Here is a 27,996-nt window from a genome sequence, read left to right on the forward strand (position 1 = left end):
TCTACCGTTTTTGCACAATCAAAAGTCTGTCGTCTTACTCTAGCCACTCTTTATGTGCGCCATGTTTACACGATATATAAAAGTAACAAAGAGTTAAACGCTTTTCAAATAACCTGATTGTAGATGCAGTGGTCCGTCGATTGTTCTATTGTTGATATCTGATGCAAAATAATTTGATGAGCGAGGTGCCTTTTCTGTCGGTGCCTCACCTAATTATGAGGACAAAGCTCTACACACACGTAGTGTTGGTGCTTCTTCGTTTCATAGGTCAACGTTCGAAGTAGCCTGGGTGCCATCCGATCACTACCGGGGCCCCTACACTCGCTTCCCCCCCAAGATCAGGGGAGCGAGTCTAGGTACCGCGGTAGTGATCGGATGGCACCGAGGTTAAGATTTCAAATTCAAGATTTCACGCGGAGCCCGTGAAACTGTTGACAAGCACACACGTATATACACACACGTGCACAAACACACTTAAACACACACGCGCACACACATTACACTTTTAAACTCAAAAACTCTTCCTCACACAAAGACAAACACACACCTACATAACAGTTATGATCAGTTTGTATAATGGCACAAAGAATGGGTCGTTTAAATACAACGCATATGTTATATAATTGTCATACAAAGAAAATTCAACAAGACAGGGCACAAGCTTTGATTTTTTATGAATGTCTTTTTGTACTGACGGTTACACCCATTCTGTATTGAATTTTTGGAGAAGGGTTATAGAGCTTACACAATACTATCACAATACTACATGCACTAGGTTTAGGTCGATTTTGTTTAGAGCTATTTAGTTTTTTTATGTATTTCTACGCCTGGAATATTTTGCAATATCCCCACAAAATACCCGACCCACAACCCCTGACTTAAATAAGATATCTCCCCGAAAAATGTACGTTTCAAACTTGAACTCTAGTGTAGCCGTTGACATATTGGATATCAGTAATTTGTGTTGGGCATCATTTATTTCATGTATATTCCTCTGTATAAAGCAATATTTTTGACTTGCAATGTTAACGAAATGATTTATTTCTTGACACATAGAGAAAATGTATGTACCTAGTTTTTATCAGAAGTATATATGACATTGCTGGATTCCCAAGGATATGATTCATTTTAAATGAAATATTTGACATCGTTGCTGTCATATTTTCTTTTAGCACATAAAATTATATCTATCTTATAGTACTTGAAGCCATGCAGATTTAAATCATAATGCATAGAAATCATGCATGGGGAATTTTACTAATACTGCACAAGTGACCAGAGAAGGGCCATCTTTAAACGACACGGTGCCAATGACCCAGCATTAGATCTTGCATAAGGCTTGTATAAATAACACCTTACATAAGACATGATATAATGTTGGTATTCGTACACATTCGGTGCGTTTATATAACATAACATGTGACCATTTGGAGGCGGGGTTGATAATTTACGTTAAAAAAGACAGAGAGACCGCCTTTTTTATGTTCACAACTTTTGCGTTCGAGGTCAAAAACATCTAGGACGTAAAGACCGACTCATGACTGTGCGTGACATGACTCGGACGGACAAGTCAGACACCCCCCCCCCCTCCTGGATCTCTACCGTTGACAGGGATTTTTCTGCAGTGAGTAGTGCCTTCTTGATTTAGTATCTAAGTTGTTGCCTTTTATTATGAAACGTTATTTTGTTCAGCTTTCTTTCGTATTATGTTATACTCTTTTAAATCTAAGTAAATTGTGGACAGGGTCAATCGTGTCCTATCCTCACTATATATCTAGGAATATATAATATCATAATCAGTGTTGTCCATGTTGGCGGAGTAAGACTTTGCACAACTTCGCAAATCAGACTTCAAGGGTAAACTGTTAGCATTTTTTATTGAATATCATTTTTTTTTGCTGTATTGTTACTGGGATGCTGACAATCGTCATGTCCAAAACCTTCGCTCCTCCGATAATAAAAAAAAGTCTATTGGGACGATTGCCACGTAGGGGAAAATAATAGGAATACAATCAAAATTACTGATAACTTTGAAGTGACTCTAAACAGTCTCAAGTGCCCCTTCCCACAGCAAGTATACTCTGTAAATGTATTTAAGTTTGCTTGGTTTTTATTTCGCGGTAGAGAGAAAATGAATTTCGTGGCGGTTTTAAGTTCGCGTTTAAAACTATAGTAGCCCTACAGTCAAAAATGGCCAAAACATTTCGCGCTGGTTTTAAGTTGGCGCGGAAAGTTCACCGCGAATATCTCTGCATTCACAGTACACCGTTGTGCAACCGCTGAGCGATGAGGACTTGGCAGATTTCTTCGGCTCAGTCTTCTGAGGAATCTGTACGTGTTTGTGTTTTTTTTCTTATAGGAATGGCTTAAACGTAAGCGACGAATTTTCAGCATAGTCTCCGGTTTGTGTAGATACTAATCATATCAAGGGCAGTGAGAAAACGCACGTGTAAGAATGTGTACTAGGCCTTCTTCTATGGACACCGACCTCTAGCATGGTTCCAATGTACACCAGGGCCTCTGAATTTATAAATCCTACGGTGTCGTCGAAAAACAAACCCTGATCAAAGTCTTATTTCAGGATTCGGAAATCACAGAAATGTTTTCGTTCGTAAAGTCACTGATACCAAGGACGAAACAAAATGATTTTCTCCCTGAAAATGGATATATATTTTTCGCCTATCTCTCTCTCAATGTCTATTTTGCCCCCCCCCCCACATTGGTGGTACTAGCATGTGATCTTGCTGTTGCAGCAGAGCTTTGGTTATTGTATGTTTTGACCTGGACGTGCTATGGTCTTAATTTTATGGTGGCAGATACCTTGTGATGTGAGGACAAAGTTATGTAGGTTTAGGCCTCCTAGCAGCTTGCCCTGGAACTGAGGCGTTTTTGTCAAAACATTTAAAAGAGAATAGGACTTCGTAGAGCTCATATCTCCATGAGCTATTCTGAACATGCAAATGACTTCCATATTTACATAATATATGCTTGGCCATGTACACATTTTGCACCGTTTGCAATGTAGACAGCCCAATCATTTATTACTTTGTTGAGTTAGGCCGCTTCTGCATGGATTATGTAAATTAGGACATTTTTAGCACAAGTGGTATTTGTTAAGACAGTTGCTTTCTCCACGAATGCACCCCCTCCACACATTACCATAAATGAGACTACACTCAACGCAGTGGAGGACTTCCGCTACCTTGGTTCCACGGCCTCATCCTCAGGAAATCTCAACCGTGAGGTCGACACCCGAATCGGTCAGGCCGTCAACCTTTTCGGGAAACTGAAGAGTCGTGCGTGGGAAAACAAGTATCTTACGATCCACACCAAGGTGCGAATATACCTGTCATGTGTTCTGTCTGCTCTGCTTTATGGTAGCGAGGCCTGGGCTTCTCATGTTGAAAGGAAACTTAACAGCTTCCATCTCAGGTGTCTCCGGAAGATCTGCGGGGTCACATGGTCCGACAAAGTCCCTAACCTGGAGATCCTTAGAAGATGCGGCACCACCAGTCTGTACCCAATCCTGAAAAAGCGCAGGCTGCGCTGGTTGGGTCATGTCTCCCGCATGGATCACTCGCGCCTACCACACCAGGTATTGTACGGCCAGCTTGCAGAGGGCAAACGTGGCAGGGGACGCCCCAAGCTCCGCTTTGTCGACGTCTGTAAGCGGGATCTAAAACTCTTCAACATTGCGGCGGACTGGGAGGACTTAGCTCAAGACCGTTCTGCATGGTGGCACAAACTCCAGCAAGGTGCGAACAAACTGGAACTTGACCTGGAACTTAACGAGTTTGCCAGAAGGCAAAAGAGACTCACGCCATGCCAAACAACAGCTTTCATCTGCGCTGTTTGTGGCAAACACTGCAAGAGTAAAGCTGGACTCGTCGCCCACGGACGAGCCCACCGACGCTGAACTGATCGTCCGGCAGGATGAAAAGGAGCTGATGATGATGATTTGTTAACGTTCCAGTCACCATAAACTACATGTTACATGGATTTGTTTACTACCATTGAAAGCACTGCAAATATGTATTTTCCTCAATAATTGTGCAAAATTAAGCCACACCTTGATATTGATCATTGTATTAAATTGCCAATTGTCCAGTACGGATATCTATCACATTATAACACATGGCTAGTCTGTATAACGCAAACTCCGGCTGTTCGTGGGGGTTTTGTCCCCTCCCCGCGGAATTGGTGTCGGGCGGTTATGCGGTTACAGGGCGGCAAGCCGTTACAGGAGCTTGATTAAATTCAGGCTAACACATGACTATATCGTCAAAACCTATATGACGAATAGTTTTAACGTTATTTTGGTAATGTAAAGTCTCTTCTTTCCACCCCAAAATGTTATGAATACAGCATACCCCAGGGATTAACGTTACTGCACATGGATCTCTTGAAAGTCACTATCTTTTGTAAACGTGTTGATACTAGTGGAAACTATTAAACTTTAGCTATGAGATTTGCATTTCAAAATAACAATGTGATGTTCGTTAAGTTTCCCGATTGATGATATTTTTCAAAAGATGAATGAGCCTGAAATCAGCCTGTTAAGCCTTGAAACTTGACAAATTCCAAACAAGGGTCTTTGGCCGCAAACGTCTTATTTAATATTGCTACGCTGTTACCTTAGACCGACCCTATCAATCACCCAATGACTTCCAATACCTGTTTCACGCTGGTGAGACCAACTGTGCATAGACTAAACACTATCTCTTAGTCAAAATAACTTTTACCCTGTAAGACGTGTTTGCATTCTTCCAACCCAACGTTACGCCGTACACGGCACGTACATCATCTCGACGAAAATACATCGTTGTTCTTAAAAAACTTAATTAAGCCGCTTTAACCGAACTCTAAGACGTTTTTAATAAACTCTTGACACTTGAATTATTGAGTGACGCTATTAATCTCAAACCAAAGAAACTAACTTAACCACTTAGTAATAATTAAACCACCCATCGTCATTTGATACAAATATTATAATAATAATGGTTTTTATTGGTCAGAAATTACCCGCAATGGCAGCCTTTCTAGTGCTGAATTGATGCAGGGTATTACAGGTTTCACATAATACACAACATATATAATATCGTATCCACACTTGCATTTTGTGGAACTGTCGCAAGGGTCTGGGCGGCTGCCATTCGGCGCCACCAGGTGACCTCAATACGACTTTCCCCAACCGAAGTCAGGTACCCATTTATACCTGGGTGGAGTGAGGAAAGTCGTGTAAAGTGCCTTTCCCAAGGGCACAAGATCGGTGACATGACAGGATTCGAACTCGGCACCTCTTGGTTCTAAGTCAAACGCTCTGCCGTTGCGCCACACGACCCCACAAGGTTCATTTAAGGTAAAGGTGACTTTTGAGGGAGTTCTTTCATTATTGATCTAAAACATGCAAGAAAGACTAACATTCTCAGCGGGACAAACACCGAGATCACCTGATGAATACCATACCTAAATCATGACAATCTCGTGTTACTTTTGGTGAGGATCCAGCTGGACTGTTTTTACTATCATCATGGCACAGTCGGACTATGTTTTTGCTCAGAGACTCTAGTAACACAGTTCGTTAAGTTCAATCTTCGGATAAAAATGCTCATGACCTCAATGGCTCCCTGTTGCGCAAAGGGGATAGAATGTCTCCGATTTTCAATCCGAATGTCCTCTTCAATTTTCTTCAAAATCTTGAGTCTCTCGTCTGGTTCAAATATATACTATTAGTTGAACCTTTGCAGCCAGAATTGGTCACCCGAGGCGAACGGCCAATGTTATATCCGAGGAATTTCGTCGTAAAGTAGATTGTTGTCCTGAAATATATTAGATAGCGTCAACTCTCACAATTCCTTTGGGTATCCTTAGCCCCTCGATTTAAAGGGGAAAAGGATAATCTATAGAAATCTACTAATTCAGAATGAGTAATAGGTAAGGTCGAGAAAGGGTAGATATTCAGGTAATACTATACATGAGGTAGCATTAACTAGATATATTTGTTAAGCGGCCAGACGTTTTAAATAGCATCCACTGTCCTACGTCAGTAAGCGAATAATATCTCGAAGTTTTCCCTGCTACGGGCGTTGATCGTTCTAGTATAGTGTTGGTAAATAGCAAAAGCACTCCGTCAGAACTCTATATGCCGCCTTCGCCCATATATTTTAGTTGCACGTATGATGTAGTTCATGGTATACTTAATTAGTTCCTTTGTAGCTTAACATCACAACTCAAGAAGCTATCGATTGTGAAGATATTGTATGTGTGGAGAGCTTAGGTGTTGACAGGACGAAATTCAACGATAATATCGGTTGTAGGTCTTGAAAAGGATTTCTGTGGTACATGTGAAGGCATCATGTGTTGTAACCAAGCTTCGGTATTCATCTATTTACCGGTAGGTTGGTTTTTTTACAAAATGCATTATTTTCCCATACATTTTGCACATTACTTCATCATGCTGTCAATTTTTTTTGGGTTCTAATCTCGACATCATTATCGATATGTGCAAATCAATCCTTGAAACTTGAAAAAAATGTAAACAAAGGTCTTTGACCGGAAACATGTTATATAAGACTGCAATTCCAGGCTAAGACCGACCTAATCAGTGACCCAAGGACTAAACACGATCTCTTAATCAGAATGGCATTAACCCCGCAAGGTGTGCTTTGCAATCTTAAAAGATGCACATCACGTATGCTATATCGTTAACGCGTTATCCACCGTCCTTGAGAGACCAGATTGAGGCATTCACATGATGTCCGGAGACTTTAACCTCTGACACTTGTTATTTTACATCAGCAAGCAGTAATAGAGAGACCTTCAATGGGTGACTGTATATGATATCAAGTCTGACACAACACTTTCCTATCGTGTCTTGACGAAAGGATGCAACATTATGAACACAATCAATTGAAAAGAGAGAAATAATGTCATTGAATGTCAGCTTAAAGTATAAAATGGGGATAGAATCAACTTGAGGGACATACAGTAGTCCACAAGTGATGACAATTTGCCTTGTCCTTCTGTTGCACATGGGTGGTTGTGTTATTAATTAAAGATAAAAAATTAAAATCTTCGCTTAAATGAGTTCTAAACTCCAGAAGGGGGGGGGGGGCTATTTTCCACTAGATTATGTTTTAATAAATACATAATCGGCCGACCTTTTACAGAATTCTGCTTGTGGTGAATTACACAAGGTGTGTTTTTTAAAACAATATGATACTCAGTAAATCTGTGCAGATCTCTGCCCATGTATTCCCTTTGCGTTAACATACATTTTTAATCGTGAATATTTTCTGCACAGATGAGGAGGGGGGATAAGCACAATAAGAAGGCCAATTGTTAACAAGATATTTTAAAAAAGCGAGGCGAGTTTTTCTTATCCCCCCTGACATTCGTTTCGTAATCAGACTTTGACAGGCCTTGTCAGGCACATTGTATCAAGCCATAAGCCGAGGTTGTTTAATTTTATTAATTAGAAAATAGAGGGTCACCTGGGGAATATAGTAGAATACTGAATGTTTTGATGCCCACCGGACTAGTGGGTACTTTATCGCATACTGTAAAAATATTCATTTTTACTATCAAATCATCATCTATTGGAAAAAACTCCCCCCTCTGTAGTTTAGGACGCCATTAAGCAAGAAGGCGCTCACTTTGTTCTTGAGTGCCCAGACAAAAAGCACGTTGTCTTCAAAAGCCATCCTTTCAGAAAATTAAGGGGGAAAGCAATGTTTATTGCAAGGTAAAGTGGCTCGATAATACAGGGATAGCATCGAGAAAATTGATTTTGTCTAAACAAAGCCGATCCTTTAATTTGTTTACTGCAAATGGGGACTACACTATTTCAGTATATGCCAGAAATCCAATTAGTTCAAGATTCTTTGCTTCGGTCATGTGAAGGTCGCGGGTAACTCTATTTAGTAGTCAGTTTGTTTGGGACTGAGTTTGCCGAGATTTGTCTACGTAGCTACAGCCTTGGGGTTAGTCTTGGATAGGTTGGAAACTTGTTGTGAGGAAGTCAGCTGTGGTTATGGCGTGGTTCAGATTCAAATTCTACCGCTGACTTACTTCCGAACAACAGCCGAACATTAACTGATTGCGCCGAACACAAACCGACCCCCAGCCAACCAACCCATTCCAGACCCCATTACAGAGCTGTTTCCTATCAGGGAGGATTATTTGTGACAGTAGATACGTATACCACGAGAACAAAATAGACTTGACAGGCCTCCAAGTAAATTTTGGCAAGCGAAATCATCACACAGTAGGAAAACACCCGGTCTAAAGACATAACAACTGGTGATGATTAGTCCTACTTGGATAACCTTGAACGTGACACGTACATCTGACCCCAACGGGGCTGTAGTCCTCTTTCAGGCGGGAGGGTGGTCTGACTTCATTAGGAACTAGAGCCACTTTGATGTATAGATGGTTCAAATGAAAACTGAATCCCAACAAATTTTAGTTCATAGATGACATACCCTAAATATTCAAATCTAATATGAGGGTGTTGAAAGGTAGCACTTATTTGTTGGACGTATCTGCTTGTTTCTTGACAGTTTCATTTTAAATACGACAGACTCTTGCCTTGGTTCTGTCTTTGGAAAAAGATTAAGGGCTTACGCGGACTCAGCACCAACTATTGTGGTAATTTGTTTCAAGAGGGAGGGGGTGTGCTGGAGGCGTCACGTATAGAAGAGTCACTAGTTGCGGTGGCGCTCCAATTCCCAATAGTGTCACCTCTTCATGTCAAAATTAAAACATCAGCAAATATTTTTGTTCTGTTCTTTGCCAACTTAACAGTTTGTTTTAACCGCGAACTCTTTTTTAACACCACCGCGAACAACTCATTCCTCTCAAGAGCGATATTAATACACGTCGAACATTTATGTTACATTTTAGAGTATACGAATTTAGTCAAAATGTGTGCCTGCAGCTAATTTAGGAAGCTTTAAAAGTTCCCTTCCCAGACCTTTCATGACAATCACAATTATTCGTCCCGAGAAGAAGAAAAAAAAGTGGCCGACACAAAAAAGGTTGATCCATCAAGATTTTGAAACTTTGAAATTGTGGGCTGTAATATCATATAAATGGCTAACCAGTCTTCAAACAAGAACATATGGTATTGTGTCATTTTACTAATTGTAGGATGTTCATTTCACACGACCTTCACAAGTTCCACCTATGACAAAATTACAAAGAAGGTCGACAATCTTCACTTTGGGAAAAGATCCAGCCGAAGAGCTTTACGGATTTAGCTATTGTCTACAAGGTCACAGACAAGATTTTAGAGGTCATCGCTTTCTTATGCCAATACTAGTGCCACTAGTCAGACAGAAGATTTCACTGTCCCTGGTTGGATGACTGTGCACAAAAGGGGTACTGTACAATCCCTTTGCATGCTTTATCAGTTCTTAGATCTTCTGACGCCCTGTAGATAACTATCATCCAAGCTTTCTACCTTTCGCTCTGTTTCACATCAATTTCACTAGTGCGGCGACCTCGCTACTATCTCACTACGTCCTAAAATAACATCGCTCAACGAATCCCATACATTAGAACATACATATGTGTATGAAATAGGTCTTAACCAAATCCTATTTTGGTCGCAGCGAGATCACAGCGCAGTCGCCATCTGCTGCAATTGGGGCCTTAAACCCCCATCTCACTGAACCCACGACACGTTGGTGACCTCGCTGTGACCGAGCGATTTGACCACGCGCTGAACGAATTTCATCGATACAAAATTAATCTTTTTTTACGTTTTGTGTGTATTGTTGTCTTTTTATTCATACTTGTACGTTTTGCATGGTATTACCAGTGTGAAGTCAAGGCTAACTCAAATTCAATCTAGGACGCAGTGAGGTCGCCAACGCATCGCGGGTCCATTGAGAGGGGGGCGCACGTGGGGGACCTAAATTGTGTAGTCATTATCTCCATGAAAAATGGAGATATAGTTTTGGGTGTGTCTGTCTGTCTGTTTGTCTGTCTGTCTGTTTGTTTGTGTTTCCGCACCATTCCAGTCAGCATAACTCAAGAGCCTCTTGATGGATTACAATGATATTTGGTATGTAGGCAGGTGTTGTGAAGCTGAAATTCAAGGTCGATTTTGGGCCCCCTGGTATGTGACCTTGGTACTGAAGCAGAACTTCAATTTTTGTATCTTTTGACGTAGACGTGCTGTGGTCTTGATTTTTGGGTGGCAGATAGCTTGTGATGTAATAAAGACGTGGTGTAGGTTTGGGCCCCCTAGCAGCTTCCTCTGGAACTGCAGGGGCGTTTTTGTGAAAATCTTCTTAAGAGAATAACTGAACAAAGGAACAACGGATTTCCATGATATTTAGTATGCAGGTAGCTTAGATAGAGATATAAACAATGAAGTGCAAATTATGCTAATTGTGACTTAATTTGCATAGCTAATGAGGAAAATCTATATTTGCAGTGTTTTCCATAATATCAGACTCAAATACATGTAACATATGTAGTTTATGGACAGTAGAGCATCAACAGAAATCAATTATGCAAATAAATTCCTGATTTGCATAATCAATGCTAATTGGAAAATTATAGGACTGTCAACATTGCAACATGTGTAAGTTAGATAAAGGTGTTTATGGCCAAGCATATATTATGAAAATGTGTAAATTATTTGCATGAATAGAATTGTTCATGGATATATTAGGTCGTGGAACTCTTGTTCCTTAATGTCCTGTTTGAAACATGTTTTACACGGGCCGCCATTGCTGCAGTTTAATAAATATGTATCATATTCGAAGCAAAGTGATTTGTTCAACAACCTTTAAATGATTACTTCTATTACGCATTCCATAATGCCCCGCGAGCTGGAGAAGTGAATAAACAATATGGCGTCAGACTCAGCCGACGCCATATTGTTTATCTAGTACATCTCCAGCAGACGGCATTATGAGGTTACGTAGTAGAGCGAATAGATGCAGTGGTCCATCAAAGGTCAACGTATTGTTGTTTCATGATGCAAAATGATTCTATTTGACATGTGAATACTTCATCAGCCCCTCACTTAATTACAAGGGCAACGGGGTCACAATGTTAACGTGGTGGAAATGTGCTGTTCAGTTTTAGCGATTAGACCAAACACAATTAGTGCTTGTGTCATCGTTTGTTATAGGTCAACGTTCGAATCCACTCAATTTTAAATGCTGTTCTTGTTTCTGATGATAATTGATCATTGTAATCATTGACAGTTTATCATTTGTTCTCGCCCCTGCCTCTTTTAAAATTGAATTTACTTAGTGCAAGAGGAAGAGACCACATCGGGGCACTGACCCAAGTTCGAATCAAAGGAAGCAACTCTTCTTCCTTATAAAAAAAAATGCAATACTCAAGACAAGCTTGTCTCAAAGCAGCTGTTACAAAATCTGCGCAGGAAGTACCGGTGTATTTTTCGAAACGTGTGGTGACTTCTTTACCAATTTTCAAATTATATAATCCAGAAAAAAATATCTAGAAAAAGTACCTCCAAACAAACTACAACTCTCGGCATTATTTTGTTCCTACAAAATAGATACTTCAGCAGAGGCTAGTCCACTGACAAAGATTTGTGTTAAACTTTCATTCGCTTTGTCGTCAATACCGAGTGCTAAGCAAAGAAGCCGGATGTACCAAAAGCATTTGGTATCTGATGGGTTTTTATACTCACAACCTACCGAAAGCACAGCAAGCACTCTAGAAAGTACCCGCTAGGTCATTAAACTTAAACTCGAGGGTCTTATATAAGGCTTGTTTAAGACCTTACATAAGACTAACGCATCGGCGAAAGAAAAAGGCTGTGTAAGCCGAAGTGTTTCGCGTCATTGAGTCACGACGTGCTCCTAACAGTTTCAGATTACCTGCTGTGAAAATAGCCATGTTGTTCTCTTTGAGACCCAAAACAAACTTGTGAGAGGTAGATTCTAGCGACACCACAGTCAGGAATATCTTTATATGTTCACACAAACACATCGGCAAACACACAGACACTAACACACATACACACACAAACAAAACTCTCGACGCTATCTACATTTTAGCCCGTGTCACCATAAATTACTTCATGCCAGAATTCGGATATAACATTGACCGTTCGCAAGAAAAGAAGCGCTGGCTTAAAAAAATGATTCTACCAATGAGGAGAATAAAGAATGGAGTTTTTTGTCTTACTCTGAAGAAACAAATTAAAGACGACATTTGGGTTGGATAACTGTGACACTAAACTTACTATCCACTATGCGCAACAGGGAATCGTGGAGGTCGTGATCAGGGTCAACAGAAGGATGAACTAAGCTGAACTGTGTATTACCACACTCTCTGGGAAAAACATGGTCTGTCTGTGCGCAAACGAGAGTAACAACAGTTCAACTGGATCCTTGCCAAGAGTTTCAGGAGACCATGATTCTAGGAAAGGTATTATCAACTTTTCTCGGTGTTAATGTCCTGTTCTGTATCTACTCGTATCATTCCATGCATACTACGCGTAGTAGTAGAATAATTACTAGCTTACTATACAAACACTTTAAACTCTTTGTGGTAACGTCCGCCACATACAACGGAATTTTCGAGGCCTTTAAAAAAATGTATTGAATACTGGATATCTGAAGTGTTTAAACCCCAAGGATTACTGGTGGTATGTTCAGTAAATCTCTAGGGGTTCTTTATATCATAGGGTAACGACAATTAATGTTCGCAATTCCATAATAATTATTATTTTCCATGATAATCGTACCAAAATCATGCCTTCCAACTTGCCAAAATTCAAACAAAGTGCTTTGACCACAAAGATATTATGTAAGGCTACAACGCTCAGTAGTACCTAGCGCACTACAGTTGCTAATCCTTCGGACGGGGAAGCAAATTATCCCGCTAGCACAGTAGCACACGGCTCCTTGTTACCACCACCCCCCTGGCTAAAATGGGGTATCGTCTAGCACTAAGGGTCTGGTATACAGGCTACCTAATACCGACTCAATCAGTCTCCCAATAACCCGCAAGACCTGTTTTCTGTGAGACAAAGTGTGCATAAACGAAACTCTACCTCTTAGCACTGACCCCGAAATGTTGTGCTTGCATTCCTCTAACAGTACACAGTGCGTATACCTTACAGAGTGGGCTTAGCCGGGGCCACTATAGCGACTTGCCCGGTAAGGCCAATGTTACACATAGCCGAACATGGCTCCCAAACACCAGCCGGCCCAGGTCGTGAAAGCGTTCACATTGTCTGAGTGCCCTGACAAAAAGCCAGTTGTCTTCAAACGTAATCCATTCAGAATCAATTAAGATTTTTTTTTTGCGTGAAAGCAATTTTTTCCGAGGTACAGTGGTTCGATGATCATGGAATAGCATCGACAAAATCAATTTTGTCTGAAAAAAAAACGATAAATTTACCAAAAATGGGGGACTACACTGTTCTAGTATATGTCAGAAATCCATGTAATTCCATGTGAAAGTAGGAAGAAGTTAGATAGCAATATCTTAATTAAGAACCGAAAATTTTTAAGAAATACCCTCATATTCAAAATGAAGCTTATCCTTTTTATTTCATTTATTTATTTCAGCTTTATTACAAGGTGTAAATGGACAGATGGAAACAGGAAATCCTTTGTGATCCCAGGCCGGGTAAACATAAAAGCAGAATTTCAACAGACCAAAACGTAACAATGATAATCGTAACGCTAACAATAATGATAACAATAATAATGATAATAATAATATTGACAACAATAATGGTAACAAATATCACCAACATAGGATAAATAAACCAAATTTTGTGGAAACCACATACTAGCAATGATAACAATAAAGAAAAATATCGACAACAATGATAACAAAAATTATTGGACAGAGATATGATAGTGAAATGTATATAGGATCAGGATGGAAATTTTCAAAAAGGGGTGCATTTAGAGCATTGGCAGTGGGTGAGCCATGAGCCATGTCTTTCACGCAATTCAGACAAATTATTTACAGATTATCTGCAATTCCTCCCCCCTCCAACGAAATCCCTTGGATTAGTTCTTTAAGTTTAAGATAGCAAGCATCCAACCAAGAAATGATTATAAATGGTTTAAAGCCTTGATTTTCTAATCGTGGGCATTTGGAGAAGGCACCATCTGTTGCGCTCCTTCGAGGAAAGCCGAGTTCAGAATTAACAGGAGGTCAGCCGACCTAAGCTGAAGTAGCGATGCAGCTATGATGGCAAAAAAGGGGGAAATTGACAGAAACAAGGTTAAAATATGGTCACCTCAGCACAGGGGGACTTTGTTCTTAATAAGTTAGGTTCTACTTTCCCCTTTGCCATTACAGCTTTTGTTGTACGGTTTTATGTGTGTGTGTGTGCTTGTGTGTGTGTGTGTGTTTGTTTGTTTTTGTGTGTCTGCGTTTGTTTTTGTTTGTGTGTCCATATTTGTATGTGCTTGTGTGAGTGTGAGATAAAGAGATTTTGTTGATTTTTTGTTTTGTTTTTGTCCAGAATTAAAAAAGAAAAAAAATAGTATAGCCTTGAGTGTTTGAGCGCGAAGACTTTATATAAGACTGCAAAGCTGACGACGAACCCGATCAGTCCTCATTAACTCCCATGACCCCACTAGGCTGTGCTAAGACTCTTCCAAAAGGGCAGACACAATTAAATAACACCTGAATGCCTAACGTGAACAAATCATCGGCCTTGAGAGAAAATTAAGAGATTCAGCTGACGTTCAAAGACCTCTGACACGCGTTATTTTTACATCAGCATGCACCAGAAAAAGGCGTTCAATGAATGACTGGATATGGAATAAAGCATGTCCGGCGTCGAGCTCTACACTGCTCCATTGTCTCTTCGACTAATGATGCGGGATCATAAAGACTATAGTATAAGCAGTGTATGTGTATGTGTATGTGTGTGTGTGTGTGTGTGTGTGTGTGTGTGTGTGTGTGTGTGCCTGTGTTTGTTTTGTGTGTATGTGTGTGCTTTTGTTTGTGTGTCGATTTTTGTAAGTGCTTGTGTGAGTGTGCGTGTGAGATAAAAATATTTTGTTGATATTTCGTTTTGTTTTTGTCCAGAATTCACAAATCCATGATTGTACGAAGAAATGCAACACAAATTTTAGATAAGAAACAAAAGTATATGATGGCTCATAGCATGTTGACTCCAAAATCAAGATCAAATGACAAGATATTACATAAGACGTCCGTTATCCAGATATAGGGACACCTACAATCATTAGGGTCTTTCCTGGTGACCCATTACGTGCAAAACGTGCAGGTTCATTGAAATGAGCCATGTTGTTTTCAAGTTTCTCCTAAATGACAAGAAAAGACTGAAAGCGCAACGTCACTACGTCCACAGCTATTGGTCTGTAGACTAAAGAGTTGCCATCTCATTATCATATGCTAATGAGGGTATAAATAATAAACAATACAAAAGACGGAGAGAGCGCGCCGCTTTCCTCACACCTTCGGCGACGGGACGATCAGAAGACCGACCCCCACCTCAACTGTCTGACAGCCAACTTTTGACAGTAAGTAAACACACAGCGCAAAATATTGACTACGTATTCGCTTTATTTCATTTTTAGTTGGATAACTGCATTATTCCACTGTGTGGATTAATTAACTTTTTTAAAGATTTGTGTTCAGACGCTTCTCAAGATTTATGAAGTGCTAGCTCAAAGTTGTTTAGTATGATGTACAGCAAAAGTAGCTTTGTGTCACAAAGGTAACTTTTTAAAGGTTCAAAATATTTATGATGCATGTAGCCAAAGCCCTCGGCCTCATGTAGCGTTAGTTTAAGCGGAAAATTACACCTTGAAATTTCATACCTTTTTCCTTTTGTCGTAGAAGAGTCGGCGTTGGTCTTTAATTTTGTCCGCTCGTTGTCAAACTCCCGGCCAAAAATCCACCGGATGTCTTCGATATAGCCTAAAATGACTGTATTGTGTAGCATGTCGGCGATTGTATTTTATCTCAACCAAGAACTTTCCTGCCCTTTTCAGTTCACCGGCAGCGATTTCAAAGACATTTCTTTTCAAAATACGTGAATCAAACGCTAGATCCCTAAATTTCACGTTCACTGTCCGGAAGCATCCTAATTGACTGGAAGGCTGATAAAAGGCAGCAAAAGTAGCTTTATGTCACAAAGGTTCAAAAGATTTATGATTTGTTTGCATGTAGCCAAAGCCCCTGGCCTCATGATCATGAAGCGTTAGTATAGGCGGTGAATTATATCTTGAAAGTTCATACCTTTTTCCTTTTGTCGCAGAAGTGTCGGCGTTGGTCTTTAACTTTGTCCGCTCTTTGTCAAACTCCGGGCCCAAAATCCACCAGCTGTCTTCGATATATCCTAAAAATGACTGTACTGTGTAGCATGTCGGCGATTGTATTTTATCTCAACCAAGAACTTTCCTGCCCTTTTCAGTTCACCGGCAGCGATTTCAAAGACATTTCTTTTCAAAATACGCGAAACAAACGCTAGATCGCTAAATTTCACGTTCACTGTCCGGAAGCATCCCTATTGACTGGAAGGCTGATAAAAGGCAGCAAAAGTAGCTTTATGTCACAAATGTAACTTTTTAAAGGTTCAAAAGATTTATGATTCGTTTGCATGTAGCCAAAGCCCCTGGCCTCATGTAACGCGTTAGTTTAGGCGCTAAAATATACCTTGAAAGTTCATACCTTTTTCCTTTTGTCGTAGAAGTGTCGGCGTTGGTCTTTAATTTTGTCCGCTCTTTGTCGAACTCCGGGCCAAAAATCCACCAGATGTCTTCGATATATCCTAAAAATGACTGTACTGTGTACAGTACCAAGAACTTTCCTGCCCTTTTCAGTTCACCGGCAGCGATTTCAAAGACATTTCTGTTCAAAATACGCGAATCAAAAGCTAGATCCCCAAATTTCACGTTCACTGTCCGGAATCATCCTTATTGACTGGAAGGCTAATGAAATATTTCCTCACTAAACCTTTCTCTCTATGGATGTAGCCGACCGTTTACCCGACCGTCTAGTTTTGAGTCAGTTCCAGGTCGACAGGCATTTGGTCTCCAAATAAGCCCCTGACAACATTCATCCTACGGTCATCACACGATCGCAAACACATGCATTCTGGATTTATATGTAGTAGTGCAAGTGTCGTACAAAACTCAGCGGTCTTGTATAAAAAGAAAATTGTTTGAGATTCTTTAAGTTCTGTTACAGTGTACTTGGAAATTTGGCAATATCGATATCGTGCGACGGCATACGACGAATCTGACCGTCTAAATTATAAGTCGTTATTTTTGACCGAGAATTTTGTGTTGCTGTCCTTTAACGATTTTAGGCTTTAGACACTGTCTGAGCTGAGACGCTTCTAGTATTTCGGGGATGACTCAGTACTGTTTTTAAAATAGTTTGGTCTTAATTTGCCGGCCGACCTTTCGATGATGGCGGTGTGAGTTCTGAACAGCCTTGCGATGTCCGCGGCGAAAGTCGTCAAGCTTATCCGCCAGGCTTTCCACGGTCGCACGGTATTCTAGCCTTGACAGCACATCATGGTGCGCCTGAATTATCAGAGCGGTGCATGGAAGACAAATAACAAGAAACTCTGTCAGGGGGTCGAAAGAAACATCCACCGTATAAAGACGTGAGAGCCGGAGTGAAACATCTGTTTGGAGATCAGTGTAGTCCTGTAAGGCCGCATTTTGAGTCCCCGGTGAGGTCAATCAAAACGCGAACGAGTGTGTCGACAACTTAAACCACCCCCTTGACGTGGCCTAACATAGACGTGTGCAGCACTGTACGCGATCTGTCTACACTTCTAAAGCATGATTTTTCCAGCCTTCTGAATATATACTATAAGGTGATTATGTGCACTCCCGTTGGCTAGTACTCAATAGCTTTAATTTACGGGAAGGGAAATGGTGTCCAATTATTCTAAAAGGTTAACCACCACTCCTCAAATCTAATCGAGCTTACGTTTGTCAAAGTGCGCTGACGAAGAAACACAACTGTCATCGCCAGCGCATACTAACGGTTCAAGAGGCTACGCGCATAGAAAATTTCTATGACAGTTTTTCCGAACGAAACCCCCGGAAACACAACACTCTGTTGCAGCAGCATATTTAATATTAAAAGTAATTTTACCAAACATATATCTTTAATGATAACTTTCCTTGTCAACGACATGTAACGTAGCTGATACAGAATTTGGCAAAAGCCCAACTAGTTCTCTGATGTCCCAGCGGGGGTTGACCCCTGCCCCCCTCCCACCCTTGTAAGTGTGTACTTGGCACAAGGCAGGTAAATTGAGGAACTGTTGATTAACCTCTGTTCACTGCTAATTCCCAATCCATCCTGTTGTCTCGTGAGATGCCAAGTTACTTAACAGCATAATTTACTTCAAAGTAGATGCAATTTAGGTGTCGCAAAGGACAGGTTTGATGATGGACCCCCGAGCTGCTTATTACAGTTTTGATATTCTGGACATTTGGTAGTCATTGCATGGCAAATAGCTTTTTGTTCAATTATCAAAAGAATCATCAAACCAACCCTGATACCACATTGATGAAAGAAACGGCTCAGCAAACATGCCATTTAATAAACTGAACCGCAATAAAGTAATCATATACAGCTACATGCAAAATTATTCAACCCCCCTTGCATTTTGGACATTTTGGCAAATTGAGGAACTTTACAGCTACATAATATTACTAAATCATATAAGTGATGAACAGATATGTTATTACAATCTGATACCACAGCAAAAGTTAAGATTTTTTTCATAGTCCATCCAAAATAGCAACTTTCACACAAATAGTACGTTGCAAAATTATTCAACCCCCTATGAGGGTTTGTCTTTAGTACTAAGTGCAGCACCCCTATTCATCTAAAAGCTGAATTCACCTGATGTAGACGTGAACGATAGCTTGTCACAAGCTTCTGGCAGTGCTCTTTGCGAATTTCGGCCCTTTCTCATGGGCAATGGTCTCCGGCTAGCAATTTTTCGAGGTTTACGTACCGCAACAGCTTTCAATAGATCCAATCCAAAATTCTGAACTGAGTTTAAGTTTGGAGACTGTTACGGGTACTCAAGAACCTTCCAGGTTCTTTTTCTGACCAAACATATCTGGATGTTGATGCGTGCTTGGGGTTATTGTCTTGCTGGAATGTCCAATGACGCCCCAGCTTCAACTCCTTAACGGACCTGGCGACATTCTTGGCCAGAATTTCAGCAGCCACAGTGATATCTCTTAGAAGACAGGTGGACAAGAACCATATAATTACTGTAAAAGTCCTGAAAAACAATTTGGCTGAAGGAGAAACTGTTGTTTCAGTGGACACAGTGCGCCGCACACTTCATGCCGAAGGGCTCAAGGTCAGAACCCCAAGACCCACACCATTGCTGAAGCTATGCCACAAGAAAAGTTGCCTCCAGTATGCTCAAAACAACCTACTAATGCCACAGTAGTTTTTGGACGCTGTTATAGGGACTGACGAAACAAAAAAAACTTGACCTCTTTGGTCCTCCGGGTCAGAGGTATGTTTGGCACAGGAAAGACTAAGCATACGCAGAGAGGAACACCCTGCCTACCGTGAAGCATTGTGATGGGTCTGAGGTTCTTTGGGGCTGTTTTGCTTCCAATGGCACTGGGAATAAACACTGTGTTGAAGGCATCATGAAATAAAACCAGTACTAGGATATTCTGACCAGGAAAGTTACCAATTCCGTTAGAAAGTTGAAGCTGGGGCGTCATTGGACATTCCAGCAAGACAATGACCCCAAGCACACATCGACAGCCACATATGTTTGGTAATAAAAAAAAAAAAGGAAGGTTTTTGAGTACCCATAACACTCTCCAGACTTAAACTCAGTTCAGAATTTTTGGTTGGATCTGAAGACAGCAGTTGCGAAACGTAAACCTCGAAAAATTGCTGAGTTGGAGACCATTGTCTACGAGAAATAAGCTGAAATTCCCAAAGAGCACTGCCAGAAGCTTGTGACAAGCTACCGTTCACGTCTACATCAAGTGAATTCAGCTTTTAAATAAATAGGGGTGCTGCACTAAGTACTAAAGACAAACCCTCATAGGGGGTTGAATAAATTTGCAACGTACTATTTGTGTGAAAGTTGCTATTTTGGATGGACTATGAAAAAAATCTTAACTTTTGCTGTGGTATCAGATTGTAATAACATATCTGTTCATCACTTATATGATTTAGTAATATTATGTAGCTGTAAAGTTCCTCAATTTGCAAAAATGTCCAAAATGTAAGGGGGGTTGAATAATTTTGCATGCAGCTGTAGCAACATTTATCTCTGTCTTGTTTTTATCAGGCTCCTGACGTTTCCTCCAGTTGTTATCTGAGACGACGTCCAACACATCGAAACGATCATGGTAAAACCTCTGCTCTTAATGATATAACTTTGTTGTCCTCACTTCTTTTTAGCTTATGTTAAAATTATAGGTATCTTTTGTTCCCAGGTAATTGTGGAGAAAATGCTGTTGTTTTTCATCTGTGTCCTTTTTCCCATCTTCACTACAGCATTTGGAAGCGTTGTGTTCGTTTCAGTCACTGATAAAATGTTACTTAAGTTTGAATTAATCAAATACAACTATTTCATTACAGCCTCTCCCAGCAACACATGAGTTACACATCTTTGGTTCCTTCAATGGTGTGGACTTTGACATGGTGGGTCGTGGCACCGGCAATCCAAATGATGTAAGTATATGTTGTATTAATAATGGTTCCTATTGTGAAAAAAAATGTGATAATGTAATGCCATCCACCAGGCTTACAGTCATAATCTACAAATGCTTTGATTAGTAGATCGGATGAGATTTGCAAAACTGTCTAGTTGCTTGGACCTGTATGGCCTTGTTAATTGTCGGCATACTATGTGGACATAAGGCTGTTGTGCACTGAAGTCACGGTGAGAGTAATCGTGCTTTACCAGTTTGATCTGTGGCATCACTTTAAATCAAATTTCATGTTGACTGTGCATATAGATAGATATGAGCAATCTTTATAGAACTATGTCATCATTCCATTTACTCACATACGCGAGTTTGTATGAGCTGTCAAAGAAACAAAATATAGTTAACTTCGATCAATATTAGCTTATGATATGATCTATAATGTAACGCATTCAGTTAAGTATTTATCCAAAAACAATGAACTGAATTCCAATGACGAGTGCTATTTGAAATGTGGTCCTGCGATAGGACAACGTGACGAGAACGCGCGAGAGCTGAAACAACAACGAGGTCGAAAAGGGTTCGTGTTTACCTTTACATTAGACATTACTTAAATCATGGCGACCAGCACTGGCGGCCATCTTCCGTGCTGCATGATTTGCGCCTTTCAATAGTAAAATATGGCGATATATATGTTGTCACGAGCAGAGGACATTGTTGTTATCATTTGGGATTCATATAAGTTGGTAAAACTAAAGTCCATTCCTCCATCTACAGGGTTATGAGGAGTTAAACCTGAAGTCCACCAAGGAGCCCTCCAGTTCACCCCCTGGATCCTGGTCCCTCAGATCGGGTACGGCTTCCACCAGTACCTGCCCTTCCCCGACGGGATGTCGCCTTTCCAGGCCGCCATGAAAGACGGCTCCGGGTAAATAATCGAGAACTACATATTTTGTCTTCGTCATAGTAACATTTTTTTTGGGGGGTTGGTTGGTTGACACTTAAGGTGTCGCATTTAATATAGCTAATCTTCCAGGAGTATTAAATTCATACATGATAACAGAAAAAAAAACATGGACAGCATAACATAGCATACAATAACATGATAACAAGTGCTAACAATCGTCATGTAAAATGATGATGATGACGTATCAAAATTCTATATGTACTTCAATGTACAAGGAGGCACGCATGCGCTTTCCACATTCGATAGGCTCACCTCATGATCAGTTTAAGGGTAAAAGTTCAGTTTAGGTATATGTTAGCGAGTTTTTGTTGTTCTAAACCAGTTTGTTTGTTTGTTTGTTTGTTTGTTTGTTTGTTTGTTTCAGATACCAAGTCCATCGCACAATGCAGTTTGAAGACGGTGCCTCCCTGACTTCCAACTACCGCTACACCTACGAGGGAAGCCACATCAAAGGAGAGTTTCAGGTAACTATTCATAACGTTGGATATTTAAGTTTCTTTTAACACAACCAAGTAATCTCATCTGCTGACGTTTCGGTTTCTATTAGACACCTTCTTCAGAGCTTACGATTGGAGTACTGCTTCTCAGCACTGCTGTTTCAGTCAGAAGCTCTGAAGATGGTGTCTGATAGACACCGAAACGTCAGCAGAAGAGATTACTTGGTTGTGTTAAATGAAACTCCAAATACCCTATGTTCTACCAACCTGATGAAACTATTTTCGGTATTCATAACGTTACTAACAACTTGAACATGAGAAATGTTAGTGAAATCTGACCAATATGATTATGTATTTAGTGACTACTGAACAATGAAGCTACTGACTTTTAGATGAAGAAAGCATGACATCAAAGTAATCCGGCGCTTTTTGGAATTGCTATATTTCAAACTTATGATTGCCGAGGCAAAGCATTACATCAAAAGAACGACTTTTTTAAGCAAACAAGCTACCAAATAGTTATGCCTTAGACCTAAATAACCTTTATAATATACATACAAGAAGAATTGTCAAGTACAACCACTCTGCCAAATACATCAAGCATTAATAGAATTGATGCCGATACAATTGTGTTGACTATGACTTCTTCAGGTGATCGGGACTGGTTTCCCTGCTGACGGCCCTGTGATGACCAACTCGCTGACCGCTGCGGACTGGTGCGTGACCAAGATGATGTACCCTAACGACAAAACCATCATCAGCACCTTTGACTGGACCTACAAGTATGTGTGACACTTTTCTGATGTTCGATGACATTTTAAGGCTTATCAATATCGTAGTCCCTTCTACTTATCTGTATTATAAAAAAAAAATTCTATAAACTCTTGAGGTATTTACCTAACAACGTAAAAATTCCATCGTTTGTTTCAGCACATGAAAGAAGACACAGTCAATACTAGCATATCAAATGCTTAGAAACTATATTTCACAAACATCAGTGCGTAACATCATTTCCGTTTAAATCGCTGTGGAATCATTATAACCGCATTTGTTGTGAAATCAGTTTCTGATACATTGTATGATTATCAATGAGGTCAGAAGATATAGTTTAAAACGAAAGCTAGAAGCCGATTTTTATTCCAATACCTGATTAGCACCAATTGGATTGTCTGACAACAACATGAAGAAATCAGCTATCATCGTGAGGATATATACCTTTGCTGAAAAGCAACATTGGTCAGTCTAGTCCAGTAATGTGTTATTTTGTGTCCCCTTCTAACAGCACTGCAAGTGGCAAGCGCTACCGTAGCACGGTGCGAACCAACTACACCTTTGCCAAGCCAATGGCGGCCAACATCCTGAAGAACCAGCCGATGTTCGTGTTCCGCAAGACGGAGCTCAAGCACTCCAAGACCGAGCTCAACTTCAAGGAGTGGCAAAAGGCCTTTACCGATGTGATGTGAGCGTCCAGTTTGTTACACTTGACTGGGCCCACACCAAAAGAAATATTACTCATTAGTTTCTGATAAAACCAAAAACTGCAGCAAGAGATAAAACATTGTCACCTACGAATTTCATTGTTCTTTGTTAAAAAAGTATTATATCCAAGATATTAACATCATTTGGCTACAAACTGTTGGCAGGCATGCTTTATGCAAATTATCTCAGGATGAAATTTACAAAGGTACTAATACTGCTTCCTCTGGTCATTTTTTCACTATGAAAAGGTGTTTTAACAGTCAAGTGTAAATATAATTGGATTTTTTTCATCATAGTTGCTTTGATACTGCGGTGAATGCGTGCTTTCGCTATCTTATATAATACAGTACGACCTTATGTGATAGGAACAATTGTAGTTCGAGTTTACCTTTAGGATTAAATGTCAAATTACTTTTTTTTTTCCTAATCATGTGGATGTAGTAGATTGCGTAACACCTTAGCTTCACATCTACAAATAGTAATTTATAAACAGAGTCAGATGAGCGGTATAGAAAACGGGCTGCCTCGCATACGAAAATACTTTCCCCACAGTGCAAATAGCTAGCTGATGTCCCAGCAACAAGTCAAGATCTACAAGATCGAAAGATAAATTGAAAATATGACCGCCATTTTGAAATCTGCTCTTGCGAGAGCACAGTCTGACGGTAACGTGCGTGATGTTGAATGAAAACGAGGCTGGCGCCGTATTTAGAAATGTGTTTCCCATTCAGTATTATATACAGGCAGTCATCGGCATGATTCAGGCGTAGCCTAATGGAGAACTGGTTCAAACACTGATAAAACAAACAACTAAACAACAGCTGAATAACAGTAAAGCCGAAAATTACATGAATGTGACTTTCTCTGAGAACACTTCAATGTCTTCGCATATCACTCCTAAAGAGAAAGAGCTTTTTGATTTCAAATGTTTTCTTAAATATATATCTGTTTCCTGCCATTATTGGAATCATTTGGCTTCGTTGTTATTGCTAATAAAGGATATGGTTGCTACTGCTTAATATATTGTTGTTCTTTCTTTTGCACAATTTATAAAAGCGTAATATACAAACATTAGGTACACAACTTTTCAGTACCTTTTCTATAAGTCAGAAATGTGAAACAACGCCTTGCAAGAGTAGAAGATTGAAACGTAAAGATACCGAGATATTTCGAAATGGTTAGAAAATATAAACTTTCACAAAAATTCCTTGGGAGAAATTCATAGAAAGTTGAATTTCATTAATTTTTGAAGTCTCTAAATATGCACTGACAGATCAATGAACTGAACAGCTGTTAATAAGTACTAAGATATGTACACAAACAAACTCATAGAAGGAATTTTTTCTCCGATATGGCACACTTTAAAACACGACTTGGGTCCAAACGGACCCAATGCGGTCGGATGAGGATTAACTGACCCAATACGGTCGGATGAGGATTAACAATATTTACTTATTATGATAATATGAAATCAATCCCCTTTGTATATGCAGTCCAAAGGATATATGATTCATACTGACCGATTTATTTGCACTGAACGTTAATAGAAAATACAATGAAGCGTTTAACGTAGAACATTTAACTGTTAAGCATGGCAGAAAATACCTTGTTGAAAACCTTTAAGATGGTATCCGCCATCTAATATAACACCTTACTACTTATCGGGATTTTAAGAAAAGTATGCCAGGGGCACTAGAAATGTACGTATACACCCACACAAGGACACGTAGATTGACACAAAGACAAAATCTTTTTTTTTTATTATTAAACAACAAAAGAATATACAGGACACAGAGGTGATGCACTCTAGCTAAAGCTAAAATTAAACATCACCTCTGGAAATAAATCATTAATACTTCTAATATAATTCTATCATAATTATTTTTTTTTTGCTTAACAACATTGAAGCGATTGGCTTTTTGACAGTCTCTTAGCTTGGGAGCTAGAATACTTCCTGTGTGAAAGAAATCGTGTTGAGAGCCTTGCAATTGCATCAACAAAGGTTTTTGACGTAAACTTTTATGTGGCATTATTGTGCGATTTGCAAGTGCTACATTGATATAGACAGATACCATACATATACAGGAACTGTGTGACTATTGTTGTGTACTTAAACGTATTGGATTCAACATGAAATGTAAGCCTCATGATTCCAGGTTACTATCATCCTTTATGAATGAATCCACGAAGGAAGACATATTTTGAAAATATGCTGTTACGGGTCATGCTGATGAAGAAGAATTACAATAAAGGTAATATAAGCATAGCCCGCAAGCAGGTAGCAATCATTCTTACCCTCCCGAATGGATAAATGAAAGGAAAGAAATATTTAAGAAAAGAAAAAGAAAAAACTACCGGCGAGGCATAGATTAGGGAATGCCTCTGGAACGGAGTCCCCTGACTTCAGAGCCCGACCGGAGCCTATTTCAGCTACTAGCACAACCACCCCCCCCCCCCCCCCGCTGAATTGTGACCAAGGCATAAGTGGGCTCTATGTCGTGCTGGAAGTGCACTCTTCTCATGCAAGGAACCGCTGGCCTTGCGTACCATTAGAGAAAGTGTCGTTTAAAATCAGTTAGTAATTAGTTTCTTTCACAGGATCGGAAACGAAAAAAAGTTGTTAAGTGCCCAACCAAAGGGCACAACATCGAGACATTCTAGGGATTTTGTTTGGAAAATATCAATTACTTTATAAATTAGATTTTTTTTTTAAAGATACAAAAAATATAGAAACTTTGCTTGCATTTATCTTGCGCCAGTTCGAACCGGCTGGGGCAAGTATTGGTCGGACAAACACAAGTGCCTGGGAACCAACACTACCGACCCCTCCCTGCTGCACTTCCTTGGAATAGACCCAGAGGCATGCATGCTATTGGCATTGGATCTCTCAGTCCGGGACAATCAACTGTGAATTCCGTGCATTAGATTCATTATTACTACATATTAAAACAACGACATTATCCTGCGAGTCACTGCATATGACACAAAGCAATGCGAGAATGCTTTTGTTTGTTTGTTTGTTTGTTTGTTTGAACCTTTGTTTAATCATGATAAGCTCACATCGGCACGCAGGCCGCTTTTCATTGAGGTCATGAGGGAAGAGGTAAGGGTCAGAAACAATATAACAGAGATACACAGTCATTTGAGTCCTAATAACTCTATCAACATATATCATTACATATTTATGGTACAACAATATACAATTTCTACAACATACAACCGAAAATAGGGTGAAATCTGGTTCATGGTCCGTGTCCGTTCGTTTAGTTCATTTCCGTTACTTCAAGGGTCTCTAAAAGGAAGTCAGATTCGGAGCCGTACGTGTGTCTCGCGGTAGGCTGTTCCAGACATTTGGTCCGCGGTAGGCTTCGCGTCTTATGATTAAAAAAATCAACATCATATTTGATGTTTGAATAGAGATAAATATATTGTGATAGCAACCATACAAATATCGTTTGAACATTTATGTCATAAAAACCTAGGTATCTTCTTACACTGCCGACAAAACCAGTTGTTTGCACTGTTTCCCATGGGTCATAGCCGTAGCAAAAAATGTTCTGTTTTAACCTCGGGTCATGGGCTATGGTCGATCATCTTAGAACAATCTCGACAAATGGTAGACCGAGCTTATATCAATAAATAACTTTTTATTTGACTACAATTACGTTTAACTATACAATAATAGTCACACAGTTCCCGCATGTTATTGTTATCTGTTGATATCAATGTAGCACTTGCAACAGCACAATAATGCCACACAAAAGATTACGTCAAAAACTTTGTTGATGCAAAGCATTCAACACGATTTCTGTTCTAGCTACCGCGCTAAGTGACAGTTCAAATAGCTAATCGCTTCTATGTTCTTTGCCTAATTTTGCTAAAATCATATTAGGAGTATTGATGCTACTAGAATGTCTTTAAGCCAATCTATGTGTCCTTGTATGGGTGTATACGTAAATTTCCCTTGCACTTGGCATGCAGTCCCTGTAAGTAGTAAGATGTAAGATGGCGGATATCATCTGAAAGGTTCTTACCAATGTATTATTTGTCATGCTTATTAACAGTTCAATTTTCTACGTTAAACACAAAGTATTTTCTATACAGACATTCCTTGCAAATAAATCGGTCTGAAAATTCTTTTATATTTTGAACTGCATAAACAAAGGCGTTTGCCATATCAACATTTTTCGTCGGAGACGAAATTTCGTCTATGGGTTAGTTTTTGTACAAGTCTTACAATTTAAATAGTTGTTCAGTTCATTGATCTGTCAGTGCATATTTAGAGACTGCACAAAAAGTGATGAAATTCAGCTTTCCATGAATATCTTCGTAGGAATTTTTGTGAAAGTTTATATTTATAACTTGAGCACACGAATACCTAAAACAAATTTTGAAGAAAAGTAAAACACATTAACACACCGTGCTGATACTCGATATCTTAACAATTGTA

At 39.8% G+C, this 27,996-nt stretch overlaps 2 protein-coding genes across 3 annotated transcripts in view; one reads left to right on the top strand and one right to left on the bottom strand.

Annotated features, from left to right (window-relative positions):
• LOC136431512 (GFP-like fluorescent chromoprotein dsFP483) overlaps nt 1-27,996 on the bottom strand; it is a 235,697-nt gene that overhangs the window by 13,398 nt on the left and 194,303 nt on the right. Inside the window, exon 1 of one of the 2 annotated variants that reach the window (XM_066422912.1) lies at nt 16,237-16,293. The exons of the other annotated variant lie outside the window; for it this stretch is intronic. The gene's annotated coding sequence lies outside the window, so the exon portion shown is untranslated. Of the gene's footprint in view, nt 1-16,236; nt 16,294-27,996 lie in introns of those variants that run through there. 2 annotated transcript variants of the gene reach the window in all.
• Nucleotides 21,970-23,556, top strand: LOC136431506 (GFP-like non-fluorescent chromoprotein FP595). The gene is made up of 3 exons (XM_066422897.1): nt 21,970-22,094; nt 22,719-22,849; nt 23,350-23,556. Exons 1-3 carry the CDS (start codon nt 22,014-22,016, stop codon nt 23,528-23,530), a joined length of 393 nt encoding a protein of 130 aa, XP_066278994.1. The 5' UTR covers nt 21,970-22,013; the 3' UTR covers nt 23,531-23,556.

The sequence above is a fragment of the Branchiostoma lanceolatum genome, chromosome 3 (assembly GCF_035083965.1).
Source record: "Branchiostoma lanceolatum isolate klBraLanc5 chromosome 3, klBraLanc5.hap2, whole genome shotgun sequence".
Taxonomy (NCBI): Eukaryota; Metazoa; Chordata; class Leptocardii; order Amphioxiformes; family Branchiostomatidae; genus Branchiostoma; species Branchiostoma lanceolatum.